This window comes from Battus philenor, unplaced genomic scaffold (assembly GCF_028537555.1).
Source record: "Battus philenor isolate CCGP_79_NKW_IND1 unplaced genomic scaffold, ilBatPhil1.0.hap1 SCAF_5, whole genome shotgun sequence".
NCBI classification, from domain to species: domain Eukaryota; kingdom Metazoa; phylum Arthropoda; class Insecta; order Lepidoptera; family Papilionidae; genus Battus; species Battus philenor.
In genome coordinates, this window is record NW_027181715.1 from 14,057,433 (window position 1) to 14,080,145 (window position 22,713).

General features: G+C 35.7%; 1 protein-coding gene across 1 annotated transcript in view; it reads right to left on the bottom strand.

The window, feature by feature from the left end:
* LOC137929928 (diacylglycerol kinase eta) overlaps positions 1-18,608 on the bottom strand; it is a 156,807-nt gene extending 138,199 nt beyond the window's left edge. Inside the window, exons 1-2 of the mRNA XM_068773067.1 lie at positions 18,600-18,608; positions 15,012-15,122 (exon numbers count right to left, since the gene is read on the bottom strand). Coding sequence (XP_068629168.1) covers positions 15,012-15,122; positions 18,600-18,608 — 120 coding nt within the window. The remainder of the gene's footprint in view (positions 1-15,011; positions 15,123-18,599) is intronic.
* Positions 18,609-22,713: the final 4,105 nt, after the last annotated feature.

Genomic DNA, 22,713 nt, shown 5'->3' on the forward strand with positions numbered 1-22,713 from the left:
ATAGACACCCTGAAAGCGAACACAGAAAAATCAAACTTGCTTTGACAATTATTTTAAAATCTATTTTCTGAATCTTTTTAAATCTTTCTATTGTAAAAGCGTAACATTTCCTGTCAAAAGATTTACTTACTCCATGAAATCAATACTAAATTTATTTGAATTATTAAAAATAAAATTCATATTTATCTATTCGGATTATCATTCATTTTGGATTATTTGTATACGTCATGATGAGTATTCCAATTTCAAATAAATTTAAAATGCGTTCCAATCTTGTTTGTACTCAAATACAAACACTACGGAAGTCAACATTGCCTTTTTGATAATTCAAACTATCGCCGCGCCATCCGTGTAGTATACACTCTAGTTTGGCGGGAAAGTCTCTAAGCCTACTTAACTTGAATGCTACTTATATATCTTCTGACAAGGACCCAAGTTTCACTTACGTAATAATTAAAACAAAATAATAACATACCAATCTTTTACTATAGAAAGTATACATAGGTTACCAGATAAAGTAATTATCTTTGTAATATTCGAAAGGATAACTGTGTTCTATTTGAAGGATTTCAAAAATATAGTAATTATTGGGCGGATATGTATAATGCGTCTTAGGGCGATGATGGCAGATGTTATGCAGTTCTGTTACAAAACATCGTGTAAAACTATACCTCAGTCGAGAGGTCGCGCTATTCAACTTCTGATCATCAACTTCAACACGATTAAATATAAATATCATCATAAGTAGTATCACAGTCATCATTTTTACTATCAATACCAAAGTTATCAGCCAACAAATACATATTTTTAATATGGCCCCCATTTATGGGGACCTGACGTTACCCTATAATTTTATAGGACTTGAACTTGGATTCATCAAAGTTTTTCAGCTTAGTTTTATTTATTTTTCTTCTTTCTGTCCGTCGTGATATCTGGAATTATACCTCCCTCCTTCCTTCACATTATCTTTCATTCTTATTGCTCTTATTTACATACCTCTTATGCGTCGCCTTTCATCTTTTCTTTTACAATATTACATCCTTGTTAATATTTACCTTTACAAATCTTATTTGATTTTTTAAAAGTATTCATTTACAATTCTAATTTTTGAATATGTTTTATACCTGTTTATTTCTCTGCCTGACCATAACTATCTATTTTTATTATAATGTTTGCATATTGCAAGAAAGTTTAGCGGTATTCTAGGTCTATCATTAGGGAGGCGATGCTGCAACTGTCTATTTTGACTCCCAACTCTATTTCCAGATCTGTTCTCTTTAAGCGAAGGTAAGCGAGTGCGTACATCACATTGCTGTTATACATATATCCTAGAATATGTTATCTTACCCTCTTCTAATCTCCTTATATTTCTGGTTGAGATATATATCCCTGACTTGTCATTTAAGATACGTATTTTACCTTTTAAGCGGATTACCAACCCGGCTCTACTCAAAATGTTCTAAATACAAAACCGCATAGCAACAAGTACGATAAAATTTTGAAAAAAACCTTTTATAAAATTATATTTTTTTGTGGTTTTCACCAAAATAATATCGACAGCTAAGGTTTCAGTAGTGACGGTAAGTGGAAAGTTCAAACTTTCACTAGAATCGAAGAGGAATGTAAGAAGAAAAAAAAGTTTATTGCATGACTGCATCCTGTACGTCGTAGTCACGATTTTCCGTCACATTAACGACTTTTATACTACACGAACGACGATGACGATACAATGGAACATTTTATTAAAATGGCTATGTCTGCTTCTCTGTATCCAGCCGGCATAATAGCCTTAAAAAATGCTATAGAATTAAAAAGAGGGATAGTCTATAGTGTTAGCGGCATCAGGCATACACACTTTTCTTTCTTATGCTCTTTATTATAAAACGTATGTTCAATTATAATACATTAAACAATGGTGCTGATAAAGTCAATAACATATGATAAACATTTACATCACGCCGCATTTATACACACAATTAAATAAAAATAACAAATATAAATAAATTAAACTATCAAATAAAATCTACATTAAAACAGAATATGATAACATAAACACTTACACTCGTAATTTAAAAATAAATTAACTAGAAAAATTGATATGTCGCAGTAAAATGAGAGGTCATGATTCAATGACTGAATCACCTAGTGGTAGAAACAATGATTCGTCACCCTGCACACCGTCACCGTATGATCAGTGGAAAGAGCAGTGTGTGGGCTTAGTCCAGTGTGATGTAATAGGGTCCAGTTCCAGGTGTGATGTCAACTTTGCCGTCATCAGTAACATTGTATTGGCGATCACAGGAATCTTCCAGCAACGTTTTGGAGAATCTATTCATGAGACTAATGCAAATAAATATGGAAAGAAAAAACATGCAAATTAAAATTAAAAAAAATGTAAATGTAGCATCCTGGAGGTGATGGAAGTAAGGTAATGTACGAAAGGAAAGGTAACTTATTCTCTGTTGATGTAGATACTGTTAGCATAAGGGCTTTTATAGCTTCATCGAAGCTGTATTCACGAAGCGTAAGGTTTCGTAAACTTAAAGGAAAGGTTAGAAAAGTAATGAAAGATACAGAAAAAGGAAAAAAAAGAAATGAATGAAAGATATTAAGAAGGATGCGAAATGAGCATGACAATAATAATATTCATTATAAATAGTCCCTGCATTACCATGGTAAGGTAGAACAAGAGGTCTCAACAAACGAGAACCATTAAAAAATCGTATTGAGAGATCTGAACGCTTTGGCTATTCAAGCAAAAACTCCCATCGTTATTTATATAAAACAAAAAGACTTCGAAATATTAGTCTTCCCTATGAAACTAATTCTAGACAACAATAAGGTGTTCACAAAAGGCTCTACCACTAAATTTACTGATCTTAGCACTATCTATTACCATTCATGTTAACAAGCGACAAACATTTGTACGCTACCATTAATATTACAGTATATAACAGCAATGGAAGCACAGTATAGAACTGAGACTTGCTATCGGGATACAATCTGATATAATTCACGCGCGCATTGATTATACAGGATTGTTACTGCTCACAAACAAGTTTTAAAATGGGCAGCAGTGTCTTCTGAGTATTATAACACCACACTGCGATCGCCAACCCGCCTGCCAAACTAGGCGATGGTAGTATGGGGATCGCCCAATCAACCAATAGTAGGTCAAACATAAATCCTTAGTACTGTACAATACACTCTCCCATGAGTTGTACTACGCAATATATAAAGATATAGCGGAGGACCCCTCGTGCTTCTGTGAACCGGGCGTGGACCAGACCGTGATCCACCTTGTGGCCCACTGTCCCGCATTCGGGGAACTCCGGTTCGACTTCGAGCCGGTCTGATGTGAAAATCAGGGAGGAATCAATAGCCTCCCTGATAAGAGAAGAAAAAACCAAAGAAGAGTTCACAGTACAAAATAATAAGTATAGTAATAGATAGAAATAAAAGCTAATAAAAATGTAAACTACAAAAATCAAAAAAAAATAATGTAAAACCAAGTGATATTGTAATAATCCTATATAGAAATAAAATAATAAAAATGTAAAAGAGTAATGAGGGATGTATGAAAGGCGTTACAGAGCGAAAGGGAAAGACAGAAGAATTGTGGCAAGAATGAAAAGAACGAAAGATCATACGATGTATGAAAGACGAGAATGAAAGTAAAAAAAATATGTGAAAAAATTAAATAATGTTGAATAGTCCCTGTCCCACACAAGATAGGGGGTACGAGAGGTTCCCAATAGCGGGGGCCATTAAAAAAAAAAGATATAGCGGTAAAATAAAGAAGCCAATTGAAGCAAGAATAGCAAAGAACAGAGAAGAGTAGGAACAAACCAGAAGAGAATCAAAAACCAAATCGATTAGCAACAATAGGCTAGCAGTATTGAATACGGTGCGTCTTACCTTCTACGAACTTTTACTCAACGACCTATCTCCTACAATAGTATGTCGCCAGATATCTTTAAGCGTCTATTGTCTAAAACTGACTAATTACAATTCAACGTACATATACAAGTTATTTAATTATATAATCAAATCACTTTAACTTATATTCTTGATACTTGTCTCAAATATTATCTTAACAACTTTATCCGAAACGCGTCAAAAGAGCAATCCCTTACTAATCCCCTGAACTGACTTAAATACTCCTTGATATAGGTCGCCATCTTGAATAATTAAGTGTTGCCAAATATATCCGTGAAGAGCCTATATATCCAATTATTATAATTTTTAACAATCAAGCTATATTACAAGATCACACTTATGCGCGAAAGCCTTAAATGGGTTAAATGCATACTATCAATAATGAATGGTACAACTTATTCAAGTAACAATTGTTTCACAAACAATAAATAACCTTATGTTAATAAACTAAGATAAATTGTTGTCATAATTCGAATTGTTACGTATTAAAATTAAATATTGTTTACAACGTTACGTTAGGGATTTATATACATATATATAAAACTATAAATACATACACGCCGGCCGAAACCACCGAGTTTCGATATATATATATAAATGTGTGTGTATAGGTTGATTGCTTATAGGTATAAATGCTTTAAATATATTTAGCTCATTTACTATAAATTAATATAAGGTGTAATATAGTCCAAAATCCTGTCCAAAAACAATCGTTTTTGAAATAATAAATAATGTAATGATAATATAATTCAAAAAATCGATATCAAAATTCGCATTAACACATGTTAACAATAATTATTGTTTACAATCTGCCCCTGTAGACTTCATACTGCACGTAGTTATTGACCAGTCGCATTATATAAAAAAATAATTAATATAACATATTTAAAAGTGATCACCCTTTATATAAGCTTCATGTAAAACATTATATTCCACCTGTCTCCTAACGACTATTCACGTCGGTTTAATTTCATACAGACAGGCTTTGCGGATTCGCGAAGGGAGCGACGTCGACTGTGATTAAATTCTGAGAGAGCTTTTACTAAATACGCGGTTAAGCGTGGAATGCGCACGAGCCTTAATAGCTCTGCGGTGAGGCACCTTCACTTCGTTAGTACAAATAAGTAACCGAGCAACAGAAATTTGAAATGACATGCGATTGTTTAAGTAGATTATTTTAAATAAACTATAACAGGGGTGACCAACCTGCGGCCCGCGAGCCATATTCAGCTGTTCGCAGGATTATTAGTTTTTTTTTAAATCTATTCGCGAATTTTTTTTAAATTTTGTTTATTCTATAGTACAGTACAGTAGTGGAGTGTCTTCCTGCTTCTTCTCCACTATTATAACAGCATGCGAAGCAGATTAGAATCAAAAATAAAATAGATCAAAAAATTTGTCGATCAATAAGAGCTCTGTTAAAAGTCCCAAGGTGGAATAAATTATTTTATCTTTATCTGTACATTGTTTAGCCTTTAGCAAATGCCTCTCATATTGACAATCTACCGCAGAATAGAATTAACAAAAGTGAAGCCGCAGTGCAACGCAAAAAGCGGAGCACATTCGAGCAATTTGATTAAAAAAAAAAAAAAAAATTAAAATTCTATACACTACTGTGCACCGCCAAACAGTAGTGCTATGCAGAATTTTATTTTTCGAAACACGCAACGTTATAGTATAAGCGGATTGCGTATCTAAAGCTAAGCGGTAGGAACAATAACAATAACCTTCATCGTAATGATTTCAGTTTCTTCCTGCTTCCGTGGAGTTTCTTCTGGATTCTTCTCCACAACTATAACAGATTGCGAAGCAGAGTAGAGTCAAAAATAAAATACACCAATATCTCGCTTTGCGTCGTTTCGTTTTGCTAACTAATTTTCACTGTGCGTCGTTATATATTCAAAGTTGTTTTGTGAGGTCGAGTCTTTACTTCTTTTAATTTTCTTTTTGTTCTAAAAGATGGCAAGTTTTGTTTCTAATTTCGCCATGCCGTCAAAACTTGGGATTCCGTATAAAAAAATCTTTCAGCAAACATTGAACCAATTTATTGTGAAAGCCGACTTATGACAACAGCCACTATGGACTCATCAGACAGTGATTGATTTTAATTTTATTTTCATAAATTAGAGCTGTCAAACCGTTTAGTTCGACTTTTGGATATGTCAACAACGTATAGATGAAACTCTTTCCTGCGCCTAGTATTATTATTATTACTATATATTATTTAAGATATATATTACTATTTATTTGAATAAACGTGATTTGAAACACGGATGTTTGGTTATTTGGCAAAAAGCTTTAAAGTTTTACATCCATTTCCTAATCACCCTGTATAAATAGATTACTCTGAAACTTTATTGGACGTACCAATACTTTCTTCCAGTTCAGTCTGAAGAGACATATTGTAAACAGTAATTAATGTTAAAATGTAGTGACCCAAATTTTGGAAAAGCTTTTTCTTACTATATTATCATTACGTAATTTTTTACAACAGAAAATGAACTATACATTCACCCCTTTACAGCTTTCACCTGTAACTATCAACTCTATATATTTAAAAAAGGAACTATAGGAGGTATATCCTCTTTCTCGACGAGGGCGTAAAATAATTTAACATTGGTGTATTTAGTACAAACATAGGGAGCTTTACAATTGTATTATAATTTACTACTTGTAATTTTTTTCGTAAACGAAGATCTTTGACAGGTATATATTGGTAGTGGTTTATCGACCTGAGACGTGCTCGTTTACGATAAGACTTATGAGTTGGTTCAAGGTAACCCAGAGAGTATAGAATCTAAACTTAGAAGATATGTAGAAGAACCAAGTTGACCGCCGTAGCTCTTTACGTAAGTAGTGGGCGGGGCACATGGACCGTGCAAACGACAGCTGTTAGAGCCGAACGGTTCTCCTAAAGGATCTTTGGGACAACATCGCTTCCATTTTGGGTGAGAAGGAGAGCGGCTACACTTTCTTGCAGTTTTGTTGCAGAGTGGTGGGTGACGTAATCAGGCATTACAAAACCGTGTAACATGAAATGTGGCGAGGGATGGTAGGCGATGCATGAATGTGATGAAAATGTTGAATATATGCCGTATGATATAAAATATGAAGGATGAGAGATGGAGGGTGTCTATCTCTGTACCGGAAAAGCCTTGCTATGGGCGTCTATCGGTTGATATGATGATGGTGATGAAACCTATGACTCAGTTAAGGTATCTTATTTAACACTAAATTGTGTTTAACTTATCAAGATGTAACTATCTATTAGATTCTTGCATTATCACCGGTATTCAACTTAGATTAGCTTTACTGGACTTATATCTAGACTTCGGCCTCTTGGGTAACGTTTGCTTCAGGAACGTATCTTCACGTCATCAAAATAAATTCGTATTACCGTGTTCTGATTTAAAAAGGACTTGAAGATTAAATGTCACACTTCATAACACATGTCATCGAAAAGATTGACATAATTTATTAATAACTATTGTGTTTATAAATATAATTTATTGCCACTAATGAAGACTGTGGTTATATCTGTAACAGAATTGTACTTATTGTAGTATGTTATATATTTGAAGTTATGTTAAGGCTTTGTACAGCTTCATCGTAATTGAGCTCTCTGAAAAAATAGTAACGCAAGTTATAAATTTTACTTTGGCAGATCGTATTCCCGTTATAACGATGTGAGACTATACTCGTGTATGTGTATAGTGTAGTCACTGTAGTGTAAAGTAAGCGTTGCGAAGCAAGGAGTACTCGGCAGTCGGGAACGACGCAGGCCGACCCTGATCGCCCTCGGTGTTGTATCAGGTTGATGCGTGTGCGATACATCGCGCCCGACAGAAGCCCAATGTATTTATTGTGTAAATAAAGTACAAAAATAATTTATAATTTATAATTTTTTACTGTTCATCACTTCTAAACTATGAAATAACATTATTGATTTCGTTTTGTAATTCACCATGTGTACAGTATTTTTTTTAAACTTAAACTGACATAATTTTAAAATGACAATAGTTGAACTGTTACATTCCCCTTTATTATGGTATGTTACTCTAGGCTTCATTAGAAAGATTCACATTAGCTTAACCAGTTATTCGTAAACGAACAAAAGTAGCCGACGTGATCCGGCAGTTTATCAAATTGAAGTGACAATGGGCAGACAGCATAACGCGCAGAACAGATGGCCGCTGGGATCTTAAGGTTTTAGAGTGGACTTCCCGGGCCCGCAAGTGCCGCGTACGGAGTCCACTCGCAAGGTGGATAAACAACGTTAAGCTAGTCTAAAGACGTTGGACATAAACCGCTTCCGTTAGGTCTTATTGTAAACCTATGATCGAGGCCTATGTCTAGTAATGGACATCTTAAGAATGAAATTATAATGACAATTTTCTTTCTGTAATCTTCTTCTTCCTACGGCAATACGAGTACAACCCTTTATAAATCTTGACTTCCTCCACGATCCCCTTCCATCTCGCTCTATCTTCACTGATCTTTGCCAAGATGTCTACCTTCCGATACCTCTGAGATCTTCCTTTACACATTCCAGCTACCTGGATCTTCATCTGGGTAATTTTTGTTGCGGGGTCCACTTGGAGATGGTATTAACAGCCCAGGTATTAGTCATTCTTTCCTTGTCACCTGCCCATCGGAGCTTTTGTGACTTGCAAAATCTTCTTTTTAAATACTTTATCTATACATTAATTAATTTTGGGATCAGTAAATACTGACCGATGTAACTGTTAAATGACAATTTAAATTTGTCCCATTTTATCCTCTTGTCTCATGGTCATATTTTTTGTTAAGCCAACGTTGACCCTAGTCTAGTCCCCTGGACACACCCAGGGTAAAGATATAAAAAAATATCGCCTTCAACAATTTAAATTAAAACGAAGCTATAAAGCGCGCACCCATCTCGTGTCTCGCCTACCGACTAAACATTAAATAAAACGACTCAATCCCACTGAGAATTTTTCAATATAGACGTTTATGAGAGGAATATCGTAGTCGACATTCATCATTTGAAAATGGAATTATATTTTAAAAATCAACTTTTCATTTCGTAGCAAACTCACGACCGACCGCGTAGGCGGGTATAGCATAATTTATCTCGTAAATTCTTTCGATAATGAAAGCTTAATTATATGAAATGTTGTTTATTATAATCTCTGGTTTTTAATTAACATTAAATGGGATAAAGATTTGATTACTTATCTTGTTCAATTTTTTCCAGGATTTGACAGTAAAACCTTATTCTGTACAAATATCCTGGAATTGACAGCGGTCTCTTAGGTTCTAAATCTTTACAATAAATATATCAGTGTTTATATGTATATGTGCAAGTGTATTATAGTCTGAAAACTGTAGTATATTTTAATGTTTTCTTTTTATAATGTACACCCTAAACTACCCTCTCCTTCATGTCTCTCGTCTCCATCCAAAGGACTCTCTATATCTACCAGACTCTCTACCAGACGGTAGAGATCGCCTCGAGCAATAAGACTTGTATCTCTATATAGATCGTTTATTTTTTCTAGTTATTATCTATGTTATTCGGTATTAAAATAGTTTTGGTGTACAATAAAGTATAGATAAATAAAAATAGCAGTATAAGATATACAATTACAAGTTACTATAATCGGTTCTATTAATAAAATAAATCTATGGTCCAGCGGTAGACGTTGTATGTCTAAAGTGATGACGATACTTTCGGCTGCAGCATGAAGTCGAAGAAGAGAACAGCGCATCAATTATAGACAACGAGGAGAGTCGCAAGATCTTTCTAGAAATACCGCAGAAGTGTCAAAGGAGAGACCATTAAAAGGAACAAGTAAACAAAAAATACAAAAGTGTATAAGACTAATCAAGATTATTACTTAAATCTGTGATAAATATAAAGAAAACAGGAAGCAAAAAAAATATAATGGAATGTTAATGTAAGAATTAGATTTTCATTCAATTACATTTTATGTATCCAAATTAATTTTTGTAAAACCATCAAAAAATTTTCTTTCTTATCTAACACAAATTGTACAGTATTTTTAAGTATTTCACCTCATAAACTAATAACTTTAGTTCAGTTCTTCCCAACCCTTTCTGTATCACGCCCCACTTAAGCCTTTCTAAAATCTTACACCCCTCCCCCCCCCATGTAGTATACAGGACATAATTTTAATAATTTATATATGTATATTAGTAAAAGGATTATACTTGTGTCAAGTACATTTTCTAATTGCCCCTCTTCAGTGAAATTCCCCACCTATGGGGCCCCACATTGGGAAACACTGCTTTAGTTGGTACTTCGTGTTTTGAACCAATAAACGCACTGCAAGGAATAGGCCTCTCCCAAAGACAGCCACGATCACCTGCGCCGCCATCATCTAGCTACTTTTCGCGACCTAACCTATGTCGTCGTTCCATCTAGTGAGGAGCTTACTCACGCCTTGTCTACCGGCTCATGATCACCACTCGAGAACCTTTCAGCCCCAACGACCATCGGTTGCATAAGCGATGTTTCCCGACCATTACCACACCAGACGAGCAACTGTTCGAGCTACATTAGTGATATTGATTTTTTTGCGAATCTCCTCATTTATGATCTCGCATTGAAAGTTTACCTCACTCTCTACTTAAACGTTTGAGTGCTACGCGGCGCAACAGCGCAGCTTTATTTTGTCTTGAAAACTGCGACGCCGCGCTTTTGCGCTGCAAGTTTTAGTTGCCCCGTGGGAGTAGTATAGTGATAACATTACTATAATATCACCATGTACCAATTGTCAACGAAAATAGAATCCCGGGAGAGCCTATTCTGATAAAATTGAACTCCTTTATAATGGCATCCTTTAACTAATACTAAAAGGCTTTCAAACGCTTAATGAGCCCACGACAAACTCAGACTGGTTCACTTACCTTTATGATCACTTTCACCAAAATCGAAAACGACAAAGCTTTTCTGAAATGCTATCAATATAGGGTATACCCTGTTCAAAAAACAATAGTTTCAAAAATAATAGATAACGTAATGATAATATAATAAAAAATCGTTTCCAATGTTCAGATCAGTAGATACTAAAGTACATATTATTGTTTACTTTCTGTCCTTGCAGACTTTATACTGATTCGAAATAGATTTAAAAGTTTTAAAGCCTACACCTATTACTAATCATCCTATATAATCCATTTAGAATCACAGCTATTATATTAATATATTATTTATATTAAGAGTCCCTGCGTGCTTTTCTTTTGAAATAAATAATAACTTCACGCAGAACATTCTACATGTAATACCATGTACCACGCCACAGCAATGATCGTATATTTAGGCTAGACGCCTTAAAACCTCTGCATCCTCTCACACGCGGAATCTGCTAACACAACTTGGGCAGCAATGTAAGTCAGGACAAAAAAATGACTAAGTAAGAAAAGGACCAATATTTAGCCACTTCCGCACATGCAGTGGTAGTAGTGCAAGCAAAGTACACCGCCCGCCAGCCTGCTGATAAATGCGTATGCGGCAAACAATACGAATCACACAACCGCCACCACCAAATTACTCAACACGTGTTTCACCCCTCCACGGGGCATGAAGATGGTTGTGTGTGTGCGGAAGTGGCTAAATATTGGTCCTTTTCTTACTTAGGATGGACTTCCGCGAGGTAACGCCTGATTCCATTAAATAAAAAAATGACTCGTATCATTTACGATATAAATAAGTCAACTCGTAATCAACAGAAATTGGCTCAGATGTTTATTGCTCCGGTTTTATTTCTTGGCATCACGTCCTCATTGTTTAATAGCATCGTTACAGGTCACCTACAAAATACACAAAGAAAACAAGGGACGTGCACCGATTTCATTAAAATACTATAAAGTTCCGCTAGCACTGCATTGTTTAAAAATATATCGTTACAATTGATAACAACGCCATCTATTAGATTGACATGGAAACACTTCAAATGATAAGCTTTGCGTTAAATTCAACCTCTGACAACTCAAAGCGAACTATTTACATTCTTTATTCAGTTTTGAATAAATTAACAATATATAACAGACAAAACAGTATTTTTGCCTTTAATAATCAATACTTGATAATTATTGACATAATTTCTTGATTTGTTTATTATTATTTTTAACACGCATCTATAGAACGTCATCTATGAGGCAAACACAATAATTACGCAAACTAAACAAAGTCATATTTCTTTTATATGTTGTACCTACGATCCTTGCGTACAATAACACCACAATACGATCGTCAATCCGTCTACCAAGTAAGGTGATTATGGTATATACCCCATAGATACCTTTGGAAAAAAGCATATGCCTTGTAATGCGGCATCTATGGGCAATAACGACTCCATATATACTTTATCAATGTCTTTTAATTACCGCCCATTTTATTTTTCCTTACTAAACAAGTCGCAAGAAGAAATCGCCATTTTCGAAAAGATCGCACATTTTCCTTCATCTTTTGGCTCTAAAATTCTTCTAAAACTTCTAAATGTAGATCGTTTTTTTTTCGCCCGTAAAATGATGATCATACAAAAGATATTTACGATCAAGTAATTTAAAAATGTGTATATATCATAATCGCCATTGACTGAAACGATGATGTTGTATCTAGATACAAATGCGATGTCATTTTGGAAAATAAAAAAAAATAGAAAAACCAATTATATTCAGTTGAGCACTCTCAGTCGCTCAATGAGCCATGACACGGGCTATCTCCATGAGATCGAGTCAGAAATGAGATCCGTTGACGGACAAAAGTATTATAGCAGTTTAGCTTGAATTTTTTTTGTTTAATTAACACGTTCACTGTGGGCCCAATTTTGAAGAACTTTCAGCTGGTGCGGCTGAGGTCGAATCAGCCTCAAGCTGAACTTCCTAGTAGTGCGGTTGAGGCCTTTTCTGCCTCATGTTTCGGTTGAGTGAAAACAGCCGCCGCACTAGAGAGAAAACACGAGTTTTACGCACGACGCACCAGTGCAAAGTCTACCATGAGGCTGAATCGGCCTCAAGCCGCAGTGAACGTGTTAAAAATGACAGCTGGGGTCATAACGTGTCTTCTGTGAAAATTACGAACCGGCACGCGTAGAACGTCCGTCTATAGAACCTCGTTAAAGACAATCTTAAAAAATAAAATATATAGGCTTCCTATATCTATCTGTGAACGACCTTTAGACATGTTAGTAAAAACTTTAAATGAATATATATATACAAATATACTATATATATATATGTGTATATATATATATATATATATATATATATATACAGCTCATTCGACAACATTTACATCTTTTTCAAACACCTTATGTATCACATAAAATATGTAACTTATGTCTAAAGACAATATTAAATAGCATTAGACATTTTCAATAAGATCAAGATCTATATAACCGTTATACTTATGATTCATCGCTAATTCATATTAAAAGTAATATATTATCTATGATTAATCTGAAACGCAATGGATCATGTAATATTAGATATACACGCTAGACAAATTTGTTTTACTTAAGATCCACTTAGACAAGAGCATAGACAAATCAATCCATCAAAAGTATATAACACACGTCAAAAGTAAGATGGCGCGCAAAATAATCCACTGCCCCCATCGCTTTGTTAGCGTTCCATTAAAGATGCTATTAATCATTTGGAAGAAATATATCGGATAGGTGTCGTTACTCTGTGATAAATGTACTATCATACGTTGTCGCTGCTATCGACATCTTACATGAACCATTATTGTTTTATAATATATAGGACCTTGAATAAGTTCTCGCTGTTTTTTTTGAAAAATGGCGTTGCGGCACTCTGTGCCTGGAATTTCGTACGGTAACAAATCTCCAAAGTAGTGCTATATGTAACCTCAAATTATAGTAGAATAGAGTTTAGGTCGCTGGTAAAAGGAAGGTTGGTAGGAGAAAGAAGTCGTGGCTTCGTAACATTAGAGAGTGGACCGGAATCGCCAGCGCTGCTGAGCTATTACGCAGAACCAAAAATAAGGAAGAGAGCAGGAAGCTGATAGCCAACCTCTACTAGTTGGAGAGGCAATTCAAGAAGAAGAAGAGTTTACCACAGTGTCAACTACATATTTATTAGCCTTTTGTGAAAATGTGTACTTTTGTGCCAAATAAAGTGTTTTTGCGGGGAATTTTATTGCACTGCTTTATTCAGAAAAAATCTGCAGCAGAAGCACACAGAATTCTCGTTGAGACATATGGTGACAATGCTTTGTCGAATACAACGTGCAGAGACTGGTTTAGGCGATTCAAAAGTAATGATTTTGACCGTGAAGACAAAGAGCGTTCTGGAGCACCGACAAAATTTGAAGACGAAGAATTGGAGGCATTGCTTGAAGATCCTAATATTTTAAACATAATATATTCTATAAAAAATTTATTATACATGTGTACTGTCTAATTATATCAATATAAATAGAGAAATCAAATAACAACTGAGTATACTCGAATAAGAACCAACATCGCCTACGTAGTTCGATGAAATACCTGTCTCAAGTGGCAGTGGGCGAGCCACATAGATTCTCGAGAGACTGCGATATAGAAATATTATTTAAAAATAAAAACTATAAGCAAAATTGTTAGAATACAGATAAACGAAATATAAAACCAAAAAATTGTAAAAAAACAGTCCGGGAGGAAAAAAAAGTAAAAAAAGTGATGAATGAAATACTATGTGAAGCAAAGAAAATGAACGAGTGAGAGATATTGAGACGGACAAAAGAAGTTTGAGGAAATAATAAGAAAAGAAAGTGAATAAGCGATTTAGTAAAAAAAACTACCTTTATGAACCCAAGACACGGGTTATACGAAAGATCAACAATAACGAGTGCCATATAAAAATAATTTCGAAAGTGGTAGACGCATGGAAAGGCCCCCCTTTAGGTGTACCGACGATTTAATCAAGTTGATCAACCGATCATTGTGACGATTTTTGGTTGAGGACTAAGCTATGGGGTGGGCGTCTCTCTCTCTCTCTCTCTCACTCAATATCCAGTCTAGTCTCGTTATCAATTACAGTGAATAACTATCATTAGTACTGACCTCTTTCTCCTTCGCGTAGTACAGCGTGCGCCCACGCAGACGGAAGTATCTCCTCTGCCATCGCTGGAAGCTGCGCGTCTGTTTCATCAGGTAACCCTCCTTGACCACCGGCTGCCAAATTAATAACACTTTTACTCCCGATAAGGTAACAATATTTTTCACTTATACAAATTAAAAATTACTTTTAACCGTAGCCTCGTTTTCTGCGCAACATGCAGCGTATAGCGCAAAGTTATTTCTCGATGAATATTTTACAGTGTAAACTCTTTGAGGTAACCATATTGGAATTAAGTTGAGTAAGAAAAGGACCAATGTTTAGCCACTTCCGCACATGCAGTGGTAGTCGTGCAACAATGTGCACCGCCCGCCCGCCCGCTGATAAATGCGTATGCGGCAAACAATGCGAATTACACAATCGCCACCGTCAAATCACTCAACACGTGTTACACCTCTCCACGGGGCATCTTCAGAAGTTATGTTACACCGATTAGTGTCAAACACAGAGTCGGTGCACGGTTGCACGACTTCCACTGCATGTGCGGAAGTGGCTAAATATTGGCCCTTTTCTTACTTAGGATGAACTTCCGCAAGGTAACGCCTGATTCCATTAAATAACTAAGTTGAGGACGCATCATTTTTTGGGGAATCCCGAAGCAAATTCATGGAAGCTCTGGCCATGTGCTGACGCAACTTTCTTTTGGAACACGTCTCACGTCGCACTCGTCTTGTTCTTACGATTGGCATTCGTCGACGGAGATTGAGCATTTACGACAAATAAAAATAGTCCAATTATTCGTAACAATGGGCAATGGTGGCAATGGTTTTTTTGTATTTTGGATATTTTTATATACATATTGTCAAAATTTCATTTATATACTTTCGAAGTTGCCTCCGTGTAGTTTGCGCGGTCATGCTAGTAAATAACTGAGGTATGTCACACAAAACGCACACCACATATTTAAGAACAGATAAGTATACGTTTATCTTCCTCTTCCGCCCTGCCACTCACATACCTAAATCGACTAATACTCGCGCATTAATAACTATCGTAAGGAATATAAAAAAGAACTTTTTTAAGAAACTCATTAACATTTAATATTACGTTCACATGTACTCGATATATTTTAATACGCACCTATAAGTCACATGAACGCAATTTAACGCATCTTATGTCGAGACAGGACAGATTAATCAGATCATGGAGTATGGAACGAGATTGCGAATGTCTCGAACGCGCTATCCCGGCAACCCCGCAAGTTGCGATAAGAAGGGGTATAGAAGTAATAAGACTTATTACACGAAACTGTAGCGTCTTTCTTCATTTATATTTCTCGTGTTTTATTAAAGTTAGCGAATGTAATATACTCAAGACAGTGTAGCCTCCAGTACATTCTAGAGGATGATTAGTCTTAGGTGCAGCCTATCTAAAATCAGTAGTGTCAAAGTTATAAATAATGTAAAGGATATGTTTAAAAAAATTAAAAATGTCGATTAATACGCATTTAAAATTAATCATCGTTTACTATCTGACCTTATAGACTTTGTACTGCCAGAAGTTAATGGCCTGTTGTATTCCAATAGAAAAAATAAATTAATGTAACATATTTCAGTGTGATCACTTTACAAGCCGTGTATGAGTGATTTGAAATTTTTTATAGCCCTTTTTTCGGGCTTCTCGTTCAACTCCTATCATAATTATTGCTATTTGATGTATTTGATGTTGTGCTGCTAGCTGGTCTAGGCTTTGTACAGCTTTATCAAAATTGAGCCCGTGGAAACAAAGGTCCATAGACTAAAAATTTTACCTTGCGGATTGTACTTCAGTTACGTCGAAGACGTTCACACGCGGAGAACTATAACCGTGTAGGTGTATAGTGTAGTGAGTGGGGTGTTGAGTATGAAGCACGAAGCGAGGACTACTCGGCGGTCGGGAGAGACACGGGCCTCTCCGGACCGCCCTCGCTTGAACGCGGGTTAGGCGGACGCGGCCGCCGTGTCATGTGTAGGTGAGTAGTGCATGACATGTGCATCGATACCGCTGGGGCTCGATGTGAGGCGTGGGTCCTGGCGTTGATACGGGGGAGCGGGTATTATTTAAATACCGCTTTAAGAGCGGCGAGAAGGCCCCTATCATGAGTGGAAAGTGTCGACATTTATATAACAATTTTTCAAATAATTTTAATTAATATCTATACTCATCTGTCGTCCTTCTCAATGTCTTTCATTCTTTCCTCCAATTTTCTTCACAATATCTTTCGTTCCTTTCCATACTTTGCTTCCATAAATCTTCTCTCTCCCTTTGCCTTCCAGAGTTCTAAAATTTTCACGTTTATTATTCTTATCTTTTGTTTAACAATATGTTTATTCTTAATTCCTGTTTATTTTCGTACGTTCGATAGAAGTGAAATAAACAGTATCGCACTAAATTTACATTTTTAAAATCACATCTATTTTCTCAATATTGTTTATTATTTTCATTATTATTCTTTTTTTAATTTATTTATAGCTTTTTATTGCGTGACGATTGGACACAGGTGTAAACGCTTAAAATTTTTTTTGCTAAATAACCTTTATATTTATTGCTTTAAATCTGAACTGTTTTATATGCACATCGTTGTGACTAGCTTAAACATACCGAACGGAACTAGATTTAACCATTTTTATTAAAACACTTTCAGACGATTGTCAACATCCTTTTCAGACATTCCTCGCACGTACTCTTTTACAACTATAACCAACCATCAAGCTTCTGCCACTGCTAATAGAACTAAAGCTTTACCAAGTGGTGGTACTTATGATAGCAAGTCAATAACATCTGTACTTCAAAGATACCCCAGAGGACCAGACCCGAGTAAGAATGCTAAAGGCATACTAAACTACAGTCGAAGCCGAGGTTTCTACACTCCGTGAAGGGTCCTCCCAAGTGACCTAAAAGCTACATACTATATGGGTAATAAAGTATATATAACAGCCCTAGCTGAGGTTCACGTTATTTCGGCATGCCTTCCAGCTAACGTCAAACAAGGTTTACACTATGCTCCATTTTCTTAAATTCAAGGAACTTGTAAATATTATAGATCAATGGTAACTTTTCATCTAAATATATATGACTAAGGTCACCGACGTAGCTCGAAAAATTGCTATATCAAGTGACAGTTCAAACACATCGTTCATGCAATCGATGGTCGTTGGGTTCGAATGGCTCTCGAGTGGCGACCACGAGCCGGTGGACGCGACGTGGATAGGCTCTCCACTGTGTGAAACGATCACATAGTTATGATCACGGGAAATCACTGGATGCGGGAGGCTTTTGCTTCACAGGAGCCTTTCATCGGCTAATATATGTGCTATTAGCTTATGCAGTTGTTATAGCTCCATCGGTACTGACTTAATGGAACATGTGGTGAACGGAGAACTAAACTAGTGTTAACGTTTAGTGTGGTACCAAAACTCAATAGACAACGCGATATGCAACCTTCATGAATGTTTCCGCTAAAAATAATACACTTAAAAATATTTCTCGACAGTTATTATGGAAGCGACATAGTAATATAAAATGCATTAAGCACTTCCCTGTAATTAACATACCTCCTCCATCGCGCACACGGTCCGGGTGAGTGCTTTCAACTCATTATTTCACTAATGAGGATACGGGAATAAAACGTTACTTTCACGACGTAAAAAACACTGTCTTGTTTATTATTCTCTCCTTCAGGCTGAGATTTAGGCGATCCGTGAAGACCTGAGAATCAGTTATCAAGTAAAACATCAAGAGAAGAAGACATTCTTAAAAAAAAAGAATTTTTGATGTCGATTGTACTAATTAAACGGTTTTATTTAGTTCGACCCGTACGGAATTGGTTTATTTGGGTAAAAATTAGAAATTGAAATTTAAGCACCTTCCCTTTGTCAGATTGATCTGAAATTTGGTACACATATTTAATTTAGATGACAATACTATATAATAAAATCAATAACATTATAAATCTATCGGCGGATTACATATTTTTCCTTAACCCCCTCAATATGAGTATCAAATGAAAGGGCTACACTAGTAAAACACGATAATTATGTCAAAATTTAAAATTCAAGATAGATGCCATTCCAATATGGCGGACTAGGTACATATTTTTCCACAACCACCATAATATGGGTATCAAAAAACGTTTAACTTAAAAGTTTTTTAAATGTATATATTTTAGATCTATATTTTGAATTACCAGTGCATAAACGAAGCTTGTCCGAGATAAATAGAACACACTTCTGCCACAAAAAGACATTTTTTTACATATTTATAAACAACATTTGTTCTTTAGAGAAGAAGACAGAAGAGCATTATTAGAAACTCTAATTGCCATCTATTCTGCGCTATGTGACCAGGTCAATGCTGCTTCAATTCGCAAAACGCTTGGTTATAACGGTTCTTCTTTTCAGCCAATGGACACCAACTGCAAAGCGTAGATCTAGCGGTAGCCGTCTGTGTCTAATATAATGAAGTGATATTAGCCTACGCTGCTATTATAACTCTATCAGTACTGAGATCACGGAACATAAGGGCCTCGAACTTACAAAACACTCGACAAATTACATGCTGGTGACTGAGGACATTAACACTCACGGAGAACGGTTCTTCTTTTCCGCTGATGGAAGCCCACTGCAAAGCTTAGGCCTCCCTCAAAGATCGTTCCCGCACCCAGCGACTTCACGCGACAACTCCGAGCATAACCCTCTCCATTGGTCTCTGGGTAACCTTGACCCATCTTATGATTCCCGTCTTAAGTGAAAACGTGTCGGATCCATGTCATCACGTGCAACACACATTGATCAAAGACCTTCGTCTTTAAACATCACAGTATTTTTGACGAGCAGAGGTTTCAGAGCTTTTTGTACGCCGACGAATTAACTCTCTTAATTACACTGTATACACTTTATTGTCGTTAACATATCATCCATACCATCAAATCATATGCGATTGGTTACGGTTCGTAGTCGTAGGTAGATAAGACAAATAAGGTTCTTACCGAAGAAAAATAAGATTCTTACCGAAGAAATATAAGGTTCTTACCGAAGACAAATAATATTCTTGCCGAAGAAAAATAAGATTCTTACCGAAGAAAAATAAAATTCTTACCGAAGAAATATAAGATTCTTACCGAAGAAATATAAGATTCTTACCGAAGAAAAATACGATTTTTACCGAAGTAATATAAGGTTCTTACCGAAGAAAAATAAGATTCTTACCGAAGAAATATAAGGTTCTTACCGAAGACAAATAATATTCTTGCCGAAGAAAAATAAGATTCTTACCGAAGAAAAATAAAATTCTTACCGAAGAAATATAAGATTCTTACCGAAGAAATATAAGATTCTTACCGAAGAAAAATACGATTTTTACCGAAGTAATATAAGGTTCTTACCGAAGAAAAATAAGATTCTTACCGAAGAAATATAAGGTTCTTACCGAAGACAAATAATATTCTTGCCGAAGAAAAATAAGATTCTTACCGAAGAAAAATAAAATTCTTACCGAAGAAATATAAGATTCTTACCGAAGAAATATAAGATTCTTACCGAAGAAAAATACGATTCTTACCGACACTTTTTCAATGCATAATCAGCTCGTCGCATTATGCTATGCAACGAAAAAACTACCGTAGATTGCAATAACAATAAGACTTAATAGTAATGAAACAGACTAAGCAACATGAAGTTAAAGTAACCGTACATTCCGGTTAGTAATGCTCAACGGCGAATAACACTCAAGTGAGCGTCTAATGTATCCAATTATTCGCCGGTCGGAAACGAGGGGAGTTGCGGACTGTATCTTCATCTCTCGGGTACGTTGTCGCAACAATTTGTCTAACGAGATATCTCCCGCCGCCGGCGCTATCACGGATTATTCCAACGCTCTGTTTTTATAGCGACATCTTAAAAATAAACAGAATCATTATTTTCTAAGCAATTGTAGATGGTTTGTTTTAATGTACAACGTTTATGATAGCGGGTTTATACTCAAATCTCAACTTATTTCACTAAATTAAAAATGTTACTTCCATCTTAACATAGTCTTATACAGGATGTTTGGTGGATGTAAAAGCTTTCAAATGGATGGAACTGCAAGACTAAATCATTTGTAATAAACGAGAATTACTTTTTTATTCGTTTGCAAAGAAGATTGGTGGAAAAGGTTTATTATTCAATAAACGAATATTTAAAGGACTAGAATCCTTGGCAATGATGTCGCTCGATTATTTCGATTTCATTTTGGCTATATCTAATACAGTGTATATGTATGGTTTTGTGTTGTTAAACAATTAAAGGCTGTGCTATTGTAGTTTCTTTCTGCTTCTCCTCCACAACTTGCGAAGCAGAGTAGAGCCAAAAATAAAAAAGATTTTTAAAAAAAGTGGGAGATAAATATTGTCAAAAGTTCCGATGTTAAATAAATTAATTGTAAAAAAAAGAAAGAATTTGACACTGAAAATAATTTCAGTAGGGAAATAAGTAAAATCCATGCCCATATAAGCCTCAAAAAAGTAGTACTTACGTGAAATAAACTAGGATAATAAAACAGTCAATGTCCCCATAGGTATATATAGCAGGTATATAGTAAAAATGTACCATTACTCTTATTCTGTTCGTATAAAAACAATTACTTATGTAAAAGTTAGTCCAATAGTAGTATTCATTATCAAGCCAACACATCGCCAATGGCTGGCAGAGAAGTCGGCAGATTGCCAAAGCCGTAAACATGACCATTGGCAATAACTCACTAGTTGCGAACTCCTATTAACCATTCAACGGGATAACAATCGCATCAAACAATTGCAAATGAAAATTAACAAATTTTTAAGATATAGTCTAACAATTACTAGATTATATATCGGGGAATATGTTATTAATGCTGCAAGACATTGACCTCACCATCATCTCGTCATCGCTTAAGATCAGGCAAAACAGAGGTCAAAAGCTTCGCCAATAAAGGATAAATAAAACAACCTCTTTTAAGGTAGATAAGCTCGAGGGCTTCCAGAGGAGACTCATCTCGGGCCGCTACAGACTACTAATTCACAAGCTTTTATTTAAAAAGGAAGCGGTTTTTATTTACAAATTTTTTGGATTCTTTTATATTTACAATTTGAAAAATTTTTCGCAAATTTGTAAAGTCATGCTTAGGACAAGATGAAGCTGTGGTTCATGTACTATTTCGGTCTGCAGTTGTGGGAACTTACAGGGCTACCCACTTTGGATCACCGAGGTACCTCACCGAGGTAACTGGCGACATCAAGGATATATATGCTGGGAATACTCGAGGAGTTGGTTTGGCTTATAAAACCCGTAGCGACAAGACAAGCGCTTAACATTTTGCGATTAAATTTTATTTATAAATCCAATTCAAAAAGAAGCAACTCTGATACCGCCGCAATCTGTGTATTATTTAAATCCATAAAGAGAATGAAATCGCGGCGTACCGTGAATATAAGTGCACGAGTGGTAGGAAAAAGAGCTTCAAACAAGGTTAACCAACGCGGGCACGGTATAAATGAGCGGAATGCAAAAAGTGGGACTCGAGGGGCTGCCGGGCAAAGTTTGCGGAGAAAATATTCGCCCGCCGCTTCGCCGCCGGCGCGAAGGAAAAACCTTTGAAGAGCGTGCAAGTTTTAAATATTTTTCCGCCTTATATTTACCCTCTGCGCCATTA